Here is a 13,294-nt window from a genome sequence, read left to right as displayed (position 1 = left end):
TAATATCCACTCTGTTCTCAGTAAGGCCCTCTTACAATTGTTATGAAGTACATTTGGGGTGTTACAATGTATATTTGGGGCTGCATAACACATAAATGAGTGGCTTACGCTAACATTAACAGATGCGTATGAAACAGGATGTGCAGTTGTAAAAATTAGTGATGCATATCTAGTGAGAAATAAAAATTACCCAATTTTATTCTGAAAATGTTGTGGGTTACTACCGTTAAAATCCTAAGGTGGCCTGCCCAAGGGCCTATTCCTACATGAAATTCATTTCTCGCTATAATGTGGTTCGGATTCCACAATAAGCTGTAGGTCCCGTTGCTAAGTAACCAATTGGTTCTTAGCCACGTTAAATAAGTCTAATCCTTTGGGCCAGCCCTAGGAGAGTTGTTAATCAGCTCAGTGGTCTAGTAAAACTAAGGTATACTTATTCCTACATCACATAGCTTTAACTGTGCAACTAAAATTTACCTACTTTAGCTCTTAGTTTTTTGCTGTCACCTTGTCAAACTCTTAAGTTTTACTTTATGCTATAAACTCTAATAGCATATTACATTATTTTGCAAATGTTTATCCAACGCTGCCCAATATCAAAACCTAAGCTCTGCACAGTATATATATACTTAGCAAATCATGACCAGCAGCAACATTTCATTTTGCATCACCTTTCCTTGCTAAGTTAACTTTTAATACATGGTTTTTGTTCAACTTACTTTCCATTTGCTCTGCCAAAACCACACAAGTTCTTACTATGCATAGGCTAAATATATTTTGTGCTATTACAGTACAAGTAGTAATAAATGGTTTGCAGATTAAATTAAAAAAAATCAAATTAATCTTACATAGAGAAATTGTGATCTCTCAAAAAGCCTAGGTACCCCTATCCCTGATACTTGATTACAGTACTCCCTCAATTATCCAGATCTTCATTACCCGACATTCAACACTATCCAACAGCACCAGACTAGGGGCCAAAGGTATATATAATATATATATTAATTTCAAAACTGTTGAAAACCCGCTCTCCAATGGTTGGCAATGCTGTGTGGCCTAAGCAAATACTGGTAACACTGCTGAGACTCATAAGGAGACTGAGAAAGGATTTTGGGGTGGGGGAGACCTGGAGAAGTTTCCAGGAGGGGGAGGGGGTCAGATGACTGGGCACCATGTTGAGAGAAAGGGCAGTAAACCTGTGTAGAGGAGCTCACTCAGAGAAATGGCTTTTTCAAAAGGTGGGTGTAACACGGGAGCAGTTTCCCTGCCTGGGAGAGGGTGGGAATGCAGTGTGGGATGGGTGGAAAGGGGTAGGAGGGCATCTGACTTTGCTAGGTCTTTTTTTTGTTTGTTTTTACATTTCTGCTTTTCCCACATTTTATTAAAGGGCATGTACAGTTTTGAACTGTAACTTGTAATGAAATACATCAAGCAAAAAGCAAAAAAAAAAAGAAGAGAGAGAGAGAGAGAGAAACTGAGGTATCGCTTACACTGATGCCTATAACTCACACTCTCTTTCCCTTTTTTATTTTAAGCTATTCTTATTTTCATTTTTACTGTACTAATTTTTTTATTCTTACAACCCAAACATAAACACGTTCAGTATCCCCTAGCGTGAGCGTAAAGTAAGTACGTAAACACAAACTCCTTCACTTTGGGTGACTGCATTGAGACAAGTTATCAATAACACATCACGTTGCAATCATCTACAAATTTTAATTTTAAATATTTTTACATAGAGACGATATGTGCGAGTCAACTTAACTTGCAATGAAATACTGTACAGTAAATCAAGTAGGGCAAACAAAAAGGGTAATATGTGATTCTACACTAAGAAACACACACGAACACACAGCGAAATACTTTTACAGTTGTAACTGGATTAAAAGCACGTCACTTGAAACGTCACGGAACATCACTTTGTTAATTGCTTTTTATTGGCTGATCTGGTTAAGTCATCAGTTTACTAGCATATGGTAGGAGGTATGTGGGTTGGCAAGCACTCAAGTTTTTTGTAAGTTTTCTCACTATTGGGGGAAATGTATATGTCCTTGTGAATTTTTTATCTTGAATGGCCGATATACACAGCACCATAAACAAATCTTATGCTAATTGGTTACATCCATAAAGTATCAGTGCACTCGGTAACATAGAGCGTTTTCCTTCTTTGTACAGACATGCATGATCAGTTGCTTGTTTGGAGTGTTCCCGAGTGCTTTGATAATGCAATGCAATTTCCCGAGCTAGTGGATTTCATTGTAGTGCTTGCAGAATTGCAAGTCTCGCTTGTATTTTATGTGGTGCTATGTATTTTGTGTATAGCCCCATCTTGTCCTAAGAGGGCGAGAAAGATGTTGACTCTTCAAGAGAAACTTGAAATCGCTGGGAGAATGGAGCAAGGCTGGTTTAGGTCACGAGTCATGGAAGAGTATGGTATTGCCCAGTCAACCTTACTTGATATCAAGGTGTCCCAGGACAAGCTGAAGTAGTACACGATAGACTTCGGTAAGAAGACAGCAAAAGTCAAGCCTGCAAGGTCACAGCAAAAGGCCGTTATGAGGACAATGATCAGTCTACCTTAATGTGACTTCATAAACAAAGGAGAGCTGGTGCAAACATATGCGGTGCTGATTTGAAGGCTGCGGCTACGAAGTTTGCAGGCTTGCATAAGGTTGCAGACTTGGTGTCCGAAGGTTGGCTGTATTGATTTAAGAATGACATAGGCTTTCTTATGACAAGACTCCTGGCGAAGCTTTGGATGCTTCTGAGTAGGAAAAGCAGTTTTTTCAGCTGACAGAAATTCTCTTTTTCGATGTTGATGGGCCAAGTCATCCGATGACTTTCACTGACCAGGACCCTCTAGACATCAAGGAGGTATAGGAAGTACAGGACCTTAATGATGCAGTGGTGTCGGAGGAGGGAGAGGAGGAGATGGACTTGTAAACCTTCCCACAAGCTTTTAAAAGGCTGACCAACATATTTAGTTTTGGCACCACAGAGAAGAATGTGAGAGAGAAAAAGTTGTTTCATTATAGCAGCCATGTTTAAGCAAAATAGAAAAAAGAAAGTGATACTCATGGGGTTTGCTTTTTTCCTTAGTATTTCTAGAGAGTATTTTATTACAAATTTAGGAAAATATGGTAGATAATTGCTTTTTGCTTCATGTTTTCAGTTTAGAGTGTGATGATTATTGTTCATAGGCATATCTAGTCTTTACTCTTACTTTGTGGCATTGACAAGGTAAGGTGAGGAAGGATACAGAGTTGCCCCTGAACACCTGTAGAGTATTTGACTTGCCCCCATCCAGATTTCACCATTATCTGACAGGACCTTGGATCTATTAATCCAGCTAATCAAGAAATTACTACAATATTATGTGAATTATTCTTAAGGTGATTACACAATCTACTTACTCTCACCAAATTTATGAGCTAAAATCATTTTTGTTTTTAATCCATTACTGTTAGTGTAAACCAAATTTTTCCTATCAGAACATCAGGGGTATCTCATGTGCTAGATTGGGCTAACGTAGATCCAAAACTATTTTATTTTGTGAAATAGGCTAACTGCAACTTGATGGGTAATTGTATAGGTTATATAAATGCATTCGGGTCGTTTCGGCCGTAAGTTATTTTGGCCGTGAGAACGTTTACGTGCAAAACATGAAATAATAATGGTAAATACCATAAACATAACGGTAAATACCATAAACATAATGTCTTACATTGTTTTGGATGTTACGGCCGAAAGTGACTTACGGCCAAAACGACCAGGACCGATATAAATTACCCACCAAATAGTATACATAAAGCTTGTATTTTTTCTAACCACTCACCTTTGGCTTTGTGTTTATGACTGCTTTTGCTATAGAAAATCAATAGGTTTTGTGTTTCCCTTATCATTAGACTTATGAATTACCGAAGGACCCCCGATGGCAATGGGGGTTTTCTGGCACCTCTGGCGATCACTCTGGTCCTTACTTCCAACAACTCTGCCACAAATTCAAGTTAAATTCTACTGAAAAAGCACACTAAGCCCAAATTCTGAAGGAATGCCAAGATACCCTTGAGTCTTACCTGTAGGGATATTATTTTGCTTTAAACTATTATTGCATTTTGAAACTGACAATATCCCTATCTTACGTTTTGATGTGTGGTTTCAACATTTCTGACAGATTCATTAGCAAATTAGTATTTTCAGAGTTAGTGTACCCCACCTTCACATCCAACAATTCGAGGGACCACAGTGTGAAAGCAGGGCTTTTGGGTGGGGAAAACACAAAACAAGTAAAATACAAGGACCTTCATCCCACTCCCACTGGTAGTTCTCAATAATAATAAAGTCATTTTAAGGAACGTTTTCATACTACTATGCACCAGGGAAAGGATATGGTACCCTAGGTTAGGTTAAGTGTGGTTGATTAGGTCATCTGGTAACAAAACAAATACCAGAGACATTCAGAGCATGCAGCAAAATGTAGGAAAATATTTTCCAGTGCAAAATACGATAATAGTTTAAAGCAAAATTTTACGACTACTAGCATCACAAGCCTTGCCTACACTCATCATTTTACAGTAAAGTTTCAAGTCCTACGTAACAAGCAGCCTAGGCAATTTAATATATTCTTTGCGGCAGCCTGGGATAAACAAAAGACAGCCATGCCCTGCGACGGTGGCCTACAGCAGCGGTAGGCCTGTTCGAACAAAGCAAAGTCTCAAATGCTCTCTTCTCTGAACCTAATGAAAACAAACAAAAGATAAGGCACAATGAAAAAACCAACGCTAGGCTTCTTTATTTATCATGACGTCTAAGGCAACTAGCCAGGGCTAACCCTCAATGCCATTGAGGAAATCTTCCATTGTGACTGACCACGATTTGAATGACAAATTTCAGTCGTCACTCGTAACTAACGGCGTCACTTAGTTACTTTTTCGATTAGATATTACTTAATAACAACATCTGGATGTCATGATAAACTTTTCAACATTAAAAAGCTACTTAAAACCAACAATTCTTCTACTTACTAATTCTTCGTCCATCTTTGTTTACGTCCTACAGGTGATGATGACTAACATAGAATTGAAGGCTCGTTCATAACATTTCCCTCAACACTTAAAAACGCTTTGTGATTTGTCCGTTTATCTTTGTCTCCTTCAGATTCCATTAAGCTTATTTTGAAGATATTACGATGAATTATAATTTAAAGTAAATGTAAGAAATATAATTATATATATCTATTACTCATAATATGAGATATTTTTAGATAGTTTCATTAAACAAACCATGAACTGTTGATAGCGTGATTGCGAAGTCAATCTCACGTAAACGAATGCCTTCGAACTAAAATCACGTACATACTTCTTGTTCTAGATATATGAACTGAACAGACAACTGTGTAGGGTAAATTGTCCAATCATAACACAGGAAAATATCAACATTGCATGTGATTGGGTGACGTAATACGACGACATTTAGCGAGTAAAACTACTGCGATGGTTATTTTTCCTCATAGGGATGACTCTGTCAAGGATATAGATATCACGTGAACGTTCGCTGGAATTAGGGGACAATTTTCTTGTAATTTTCTAGAGTGTACAAGTTATCGGAGCTACCATCATGGTCAAATTTCAAACAAAACAATCCTTTTTCATGAAGTCGACTCGACTTTTCTCCCCACCCTAGTATCAGTACTTTAATTAATTTTTAGCAAATGGCAATTCTGATCTGTGGAAGAGCGCTTTTCAGATCGATGAACAAGCTCCTAGCAAAATTATTCTTTGGATAACTAATTCAGGGAAAACATTGCCGCTGATGAAATAAACATGGGTGTCACAGAATTCATTCACTGTTTCAAATCCCAATATCGCCACCATTTAAAACCTTACTAAGCAAACTGTCATGTGTGAGCATGTTATTTATTTTTCTGTATGTAATACAGATGGTCCTCGGGCAAAGAACATCAATTCAACTATTACAAACTCGTAAACAAGAACATCATAATGTACTTGAAATAACATGAGCGCGATTCAAGTGCAAAATTACTTTTAAAAAAACTGCCAGCGCTCTTGACGGGATGTGCAATAACGATACTAATAACAATATAATAACAATAATGTTTATGTCTTCACGTTTCAAGGAGCTAAAATCCGTTTCGGGGAAACTGAACATATATAAAAATAATAATGACTCAATCGTTATTCGGAGAATGTGGCAGGGACTGTTGTTATTCACTCGAACAACTCTGTTTTGGTAACAAAACAAAAACAACGGTTTTAGGACTAATATCACTAATGCTGTTGCTACTATATCTGTTCTTCAATAAAAGACCACAACTAACTAGACAAGCTTTCAAAAACAGAATGCCACATGGGGAAAAGTAACTAAAAATTGAAAGAAGACTGTTATCATAATTAAATAAGAGTGGAAATATGTTTGAACAAATTACAGAGCTCCCAAGACCTTTTCTTGCTCGACAATAAATGAAGCTGAGAGCTTGGGGTGATTCAAACTTCCCTGTAAGACTTTTCATATATTAGAAAACATTGCGAATTTCCCCCTTTACGCATTATTATTATTATTATTATTATTATTATTATTATTATTATTATTATTATTATTATTATTATTATTATTATTATTGCTGTTGAATTAGTCTACAAAGATAGTCCTGGGTTTTAGGTGTGATTCTTCTATGTAATCGAGGAGTTCAAACATTGCATCTCTTTGGTGTAATATTGATGATTCACATTTAACCACTAAGTTAACTCATCCAATCTTTGTTCTTCAAGTAAACAAGGGGTAGCTCTGCGTCAGACGGTATATCTAGCGGTAATTTGCGGTTGAATTCGCACTTGGTAACGACGGGAACGCTTGTTAAAACCAGATATCACGGTCACTTCAACATAACGACTGCGTGATTCAAGTGACGATTCTTATCTGTAATATATATATATATATATATATATATATATATATATATATATATATATATATATATATATATATATATATATATATATATATATATATATATATATATATATAATATACTGTATGTATACAGTATATACTGTGTTATATATAAGCTGTATATGTAATAGTATATACACACATATATATATGTACTGTACATGAATACATATGTATATACAGCATATATATATGTATATATATGTATGTATATATACATATATATTTATATATATATACATATATATATATATATATATAATGACAAAACATGCATGATAAAAATATGCTGCAAATAAGAGATAGAAGTAAAGTAAAAGGATGTTTTCCAAGAACTTTCGTGTGTTTAACTGTAAAACATCTTCATAGGTATATACAAAGTGTATATAGACTACAGTACAGCACTTGGAAACTTTTTTTACTTCACATTAATTCTGGAATTTGTAAGATATATATATATATATATATATATATATATATATATATATATATATATATATATATATATATATATATATATATATATAAACCTTTAAGAAAGGATGACATGGGAAAGTGTTTGTATACCCATAATCACTCAAAGCGTCACGGTAGCGTTAAATTATTAGTCTACTCTTTCAATGTTTAAAGAGCGTTAAGAATTTGCAGCCGGGGTTTTAAGTGAACAGACTACAAGGTTTTTGACTCTAATGAACAGCTTATGTATCAATAGAGTTCATGGGCAAGACTTTAGACAGGGCCGAGGAAACGTTTTATTCAATAAAAGATTGGGGAACTTTTTCAAACCCATATGTTGGTTTTAAATAACGGATCGTTGTTATAGTGGTTAGTGTCTTGACAAGCCACTCAGATGTCATGGGTTCGTGCCCCCACCCCATGGCGATAAAAAATCGCTGGCTTTGCATCATGATCGGTTACTGCTGCATTGTGGGGTCTGCGGTGGGAGGGTGAAACCAACATTCATTGGAAGCTTGAATTTCAAATCAATGGGCCTGTAGGCTTATTCTGTATGAATAGGTTTAATCAACTTAATAAGAAAAATTGCCATAAATTACCTAAACTGCTGAAGTGTTTTAATGTCAATCTATTTTCAAAGAACTCAGATATATACTTTAAATAATATTCGCATAAAAAGTTCCTTCCCCGGTGTCATATAGAGGCTCTTTGTAGCATTGTCATTAAGCAGGAAAGGACTGTCTGTACACGACATTAAATCAGCATAAATACTCTGTAAGAGCAGGAGAGTCCCTTGGTGCTCTTTTCATAGGTCTCAGTTGCCATGACTATCCCGCAGGACGGACAAACGCAAGAATTTGTTTACAGCAATGATGTTTTAGGAATACAAAATCGTTTTTTTAGAACGCTTTCAAATTTGAGCCCTGATGTGCAAAACATAGACAATCATATTGTTGATAAAATAAAGATCAGCTTTAGGATTATTATATGAATGGCTTTTTGTCTTCCAGATTATTATTATTATTATTATTATTATTATTATTATTATTATTATTATTATCATTATTATTAATATTATTACTGTTTTTGTATGTTTAGGTGAATTAATGCATTGTTAACAAGTAGTTAGGTTCTTTCAATCTTTAGACTTGTATTTATTAAGCCGTTTATTGTATGGCTATTCTATGGTTGTTGTAGCTCACTGCATTTGTTAGTCATTGTTTCTGTGAGTAATGGCCTATGATCAGTTCTTCCTTTTTTCATTATGCAAGAAAAGAGGCCGCTTGCTCTCTTGTATTTCATATTCTGCGTCACTTGTGCCCTGAAAATGTGTCATATATATATATATATATATATATATATATATATATATATATATATATATATATATATATATATATATATATATATATATACAGTATATATATATATATAATATATATAATATATATATATATATATATATATATATATATATATATATAGATAGATAGATAGAAAGAGAAATAGATACGCGTGGGTTTAATATATATTGTAAAATGAAAACGATTTTTGCATCTCAACTTTTTCTCTCTTTCGTGGGAAAGGGAAATCACATTTGACATTTTATTATCGCATTTGATGTTGTATCCTGATATTGCGCAGAATGTTGGAAGTAAGGAGCAAGGACGCTACGACTTTAAGTACGTATTTCAATAACAGCAACGGCTTTGAAGCCCTTAGACAGCGCATATCTGCGCCTTCCTAATAATAGTTAAATAAATAAATGAATAAATAATTAATCCATGAAGTAGAAAAACTAATATAAGATAGTTTCTCATGACTGGTTTCATTCTATCCCTATGAGCTGCAGAGCAAAATATGACAGCATCAATAATATCAATGATTATGTCCTATTAGGTGTTAAGATGCTTTAATCTGTAACTGTTCCAAAGTTTAGTGGCAGGAATGGCTGACACTCTGGTTGCAAATCAACAGGACACGAGTCTGGAACTACGTGTATTAAGTTACCAACTCCTAACAGAGACAGGATAAAACCAGTTCCCGGCAGACAGAGAGAGAGAGAGATCAGTTCAGAAGCAAGGAACAGAAAGTGTTTGGCAGAGGCAAGTGCTGTTACAGCATCATGGACTTTTTAAAATGAGGGAGTGATCACGGAGTAGAATTTAATATGGCCCCCCACTGCATTTGCCGAGTACACACATCAAATCACTTCTATTTCAGCCTCATTTTGCTGTGAAGTACAGAAGGTCTCACCAGGCCTCTTAATGGCTCTTATACCTTTTACCACTATACATCTTGCATGGGCCGCCTTGCTGATATAAGGCCGGCTTAATAAAACCAGCCTAGCGACAATTTTCAACTGTCGTTTGTAGATTTGACGAGCAGGGTTTTCATTGCAAACAAACAAATGAAAGTAACACTTGAATGTTACGCTGACGTAACGTCAAGGGCGAATCATCAGACGGAAAGCCATTATATGCACGTCCATTCTCGTTGATTTAAACTCACACTTCCATAAACTAAGATGCCGTTAGCTTAGGTGCCGGGTAGTTATTTAATAATGAAAACTCGTATCAAACTCGATCTTATAAAACTGCTGATTCATTTACATCTATTCATTCTTTTTCTTCTCCATCCTTAGAGTTACCACGACGTGTCTTATCACACATAACTAACTGAAAGCACCAAAACGATAGCTGGAACAAATTGCTTGGAGAAGGGACTTGGTGTCGTTCGCTGAGCAACTCAACGTCCCTGAGAATGTTTGGTGTAAAACAGACTGTTTACCTAGGAACAATTTTAATGCGTTTTACGCCATTGTAGCCTAAAGCGTATTCCTTTCGGTTATACTCTCTTGATAAGCATGCTGAAGAAAGTTCCCAAAGCTCAACAGCTCAAAAATATAGCCTACAGCAAAAAAAAAGAAAAAATCCGCTCTTTCATAACTTTTTTTAAACCAACACATTGGACAGAAGAAATACTACATTTGACCTTCGTCTCTAATACCTAATGACTATTGCTATACGAGCTAATTTCACAACTACTGACCTCAGTACTGATGAAAATTAATTCCTTTTTCATGTCTTACTAACGGAAGATTATTCAGATCACAAGTGAACTAGTCGTGGCAAAACAGGATAAATTTCATACCGTGTAACGCACAAGGAAAAACTGACAATATTTAAACGCCCGTGATACCTTCCACGTCAGGTATACTCTCTCCCTCCCCTCTCTCCATGCACTCATACTTCCAAGTAGTAGCAAATGAAGAAGAAGACGAAGAGGAAAAAGTGAATAAAAGATGTATGAGTAGTCTATTAGAGCAAAGTTCGACAAACATGTTAGTACATAAAGATTATCTTGAAAATTAATTATATAATGACGCACAGCTGTAACGCGGACTCACAATGCCTCCTCTCCAGAGACCTCCCGTTATACAAAAATTAAACAAAATTCATCTGCCACAAAAAAGGACGGGAGTTTTTGTTCAGTTTTTCCTGCTGAGATTCGCTGTATTCTGTTACGCGCGTCTGCTCGGCGTCATGGCCTCGCATGAATATCTTCAGTAATGTGATATCAGTTTAGTTCTATTTTTCATCTCGGAGAATGCATAACTATGCCTTTATTTAACGAAGTTATCACTTTGCCGCTAAACAGAAGGAAACGAACGTATCTGAAGAAGCTGGCGGTGTTTACGACGATTTGGGTAGTGGTGAGTCTCTTTTACGTGTCATGTTTCTCATAAAATCGTATTGATCCACCGGAATGAATGCCTCCAGAGAGAACCAGGATAGCTGGCACTGCCTATGTTTTGGGAGGATAAGTTTCACAAAGGTTATTTGTCTAAAGATCAGCCGCTTTCACGTTAAAATAAGTGGCTTCGGAGAAGAACAGTGTAGCCAATACTGCCTTTCACTGCAATAAACGTTTGTATCGCTGACAAAACAAGTCAAGAATGCGCCGAAGTTACGTCGGCGCAATAGAGTTTTCTGTACAGCGTATAATCAAGGACAACGGAAATACACCTATCTTTCGGTGGTCTCGGTATAATGCTGCTGAGCCGCAGTCCATGAAACTTCAACAACGGCCCGGTGGTGGCCTGTCCTACATTGTTGCCAGAAGCACGATTATAGCTAATTTAAATCTTAAATGAAATAAAAATTACTGAGGCTAGAGGGTTGCAATTTGGCATGTTTGATGATTGGAGGGTGGATGATCTACATAGCAATTTGCAGCCCTCTAGCTTCGGTAGTTTTTAAGATCTGAGGGCAGACAGAAAAAAGTGAGGACGGATAGACAGATGGCACAATAGTTTTCTTTTACAGAAAACTAAAAGGGGAGGGTAGAAAAAAAATGATACATCAGCCTCTTATGCAAAAATGCTTCTAATAATCAATTAGGTATATTTGGTAGTTAGTCAACAGTAGTGACAAACTGGAAAATCATTAGCACTGCCAATCACTCAGCAACACTATTCTGTAAGAAATGGCCAAATACTGAATACACTATGTGTGCACTTGAGAGATTCTGGTAATCCTGCCAAATGGAGTGACGCAAGGCCCATAGTTCCGCGCGACAATACAGTTAAAAAGAAAGTCACTGAATATTCTTTTATCAATGAAAACTTTGGTTGTGTTTTAAACTTAAGCCCTGGACAGTGTGAAGAAAAACATATATACAGTATATATATATATATATATATATATATATATATATATATATATATATATATATATATATATACAGAATCTACTGGTCACTTTTTACCAGATACATATGTAACTGTAATAGCCACAATGCCCTCTTAACTTCTCGAATTCTTCGTGCTTTTTTGGATACACTTGTCACAACAAAGCCTTAAGATCCAAGTGCAAGAAACTGAAGTGGTTGTGATGTCCAGTGGTGGGAAACGAGCGAGAAGGTCGGCAACCTGACCTCCTTGTGATTATGGTGACACGGGTTCGTTTCCCGCTACTGGACATCACATCCACTTCAATTTCTTGCTCTTGGATCTTAAGACTTTGTAGTGACAAACATATCCAGAAAAGTGCAAAGAATATGAGAAGAGGGCATTGTGGCTACTACAATTACAACACACACACACACACACACACACACACACATATATATATATATATATATATATATATATATATATATATATATATATATATATATATATATATATATATATATATATATATATATATATATATATATATATATATAGTACACGTGGAAAGTTAAGCCACACCCCTGAAAAAATGCAATTTTAGGATTAGTCATTGAAAAAGTATGATTTGGAGCACTTATCTCCTCACTAATACTTGGTTGTGTTGCCCTGGTGCTTGATGACTTCTCTAAGTCGCTTGGGAACACTGTCTGCAAGATTTTGGAGGGTCTCTGGCTCCAACGACTCCCAAACCTCCCTGATGGCTACTTCGAGCTTTGGGAGAGAAGAGGTATCCCGGGTTGGGAGTTGCCTCTTAATGATGCTCCAAAAGGTCTCAATGGGATTTAAATCAGGCGAGGACCCTGGCCAGTCACTAAAAAAGGCCATGTCACAGTCTTTTAACCAATTGACCACTAGTTTGGCAGTGTGGCACGGTGCTCCATCCTGCATGAAAAAACTGGTGCCACTGTTTTCAAAAGATTCCTCTAAGTGATCCCCCAAAAGCTGGAAGTAGTTAAACCTGTTCATATACTCATTCTTGGGGCAGAACACTAACTTCCCAACACCATCATACCCAAAAGAAGCCCATACCATCAGGGTAGGTGGGTGCTTTACCATCTTGGAGGTGTACTAGGGGAGGTGGGGATCGGAGCCATACGGATGGTATACCCTCTTAGCACCACTACCTGTCAC

The 13,294-nt window shown here is 36.4% G+C and overlaps 1 protein-coding gene across 3 annotated transcripts in view; it reads right to left on the bottom strand.

Moving 5' to 3' along the window:
* The window catches only part of Tbc1d15-17 (TBC1 domain family member 15/17), a 124,778-nt gene extending 114,122 nt beyond the window's left edge, over positions 1-10,656 (bottom strand). Inside the window, exon 1 of one of the 3 annotated variants that reach the window (XM_067097329.1) lies at positions 10,477-10,656. In XM_067097329.1, coding sequence (XP_066953430.1) covers positions 10,477-10,509 — 33 coding nt within the window. In that variant the 5' untranslated portion in view covers positions 10,510-10,656. Of the gene's footprint in view, positions 1-5,024; positions 5,164-10,476 lie in introns of those variants that run through there. The other 2 variants (XM_067097328.1, XM_067097330.1) reach the window with 2 other exon arrangements.
* Between the last annotated feature and the right edge of the window lie 2,638 nt (positions 10,657-13,294).

The sequence above is a fragment of the Macrobrachium rosenbergii genome, chromosome 54 (genome assembly GCF_040412425.1).
Source record: "Macrobrachium rosenbergii isolate ZJJX-2024 chromosome 54, ASM4041242v1, whole genome shotgun sequence".
NCBI lineage: Eukaryota > Metazoa > Arthropoda > Malacostraca > Decapoda > Palaemonidae > Macrobrachium > Macrobrachium rosenbergii.
This window is presented reverse-complemented; position numbering and strand designations above follow the sequence as displayed.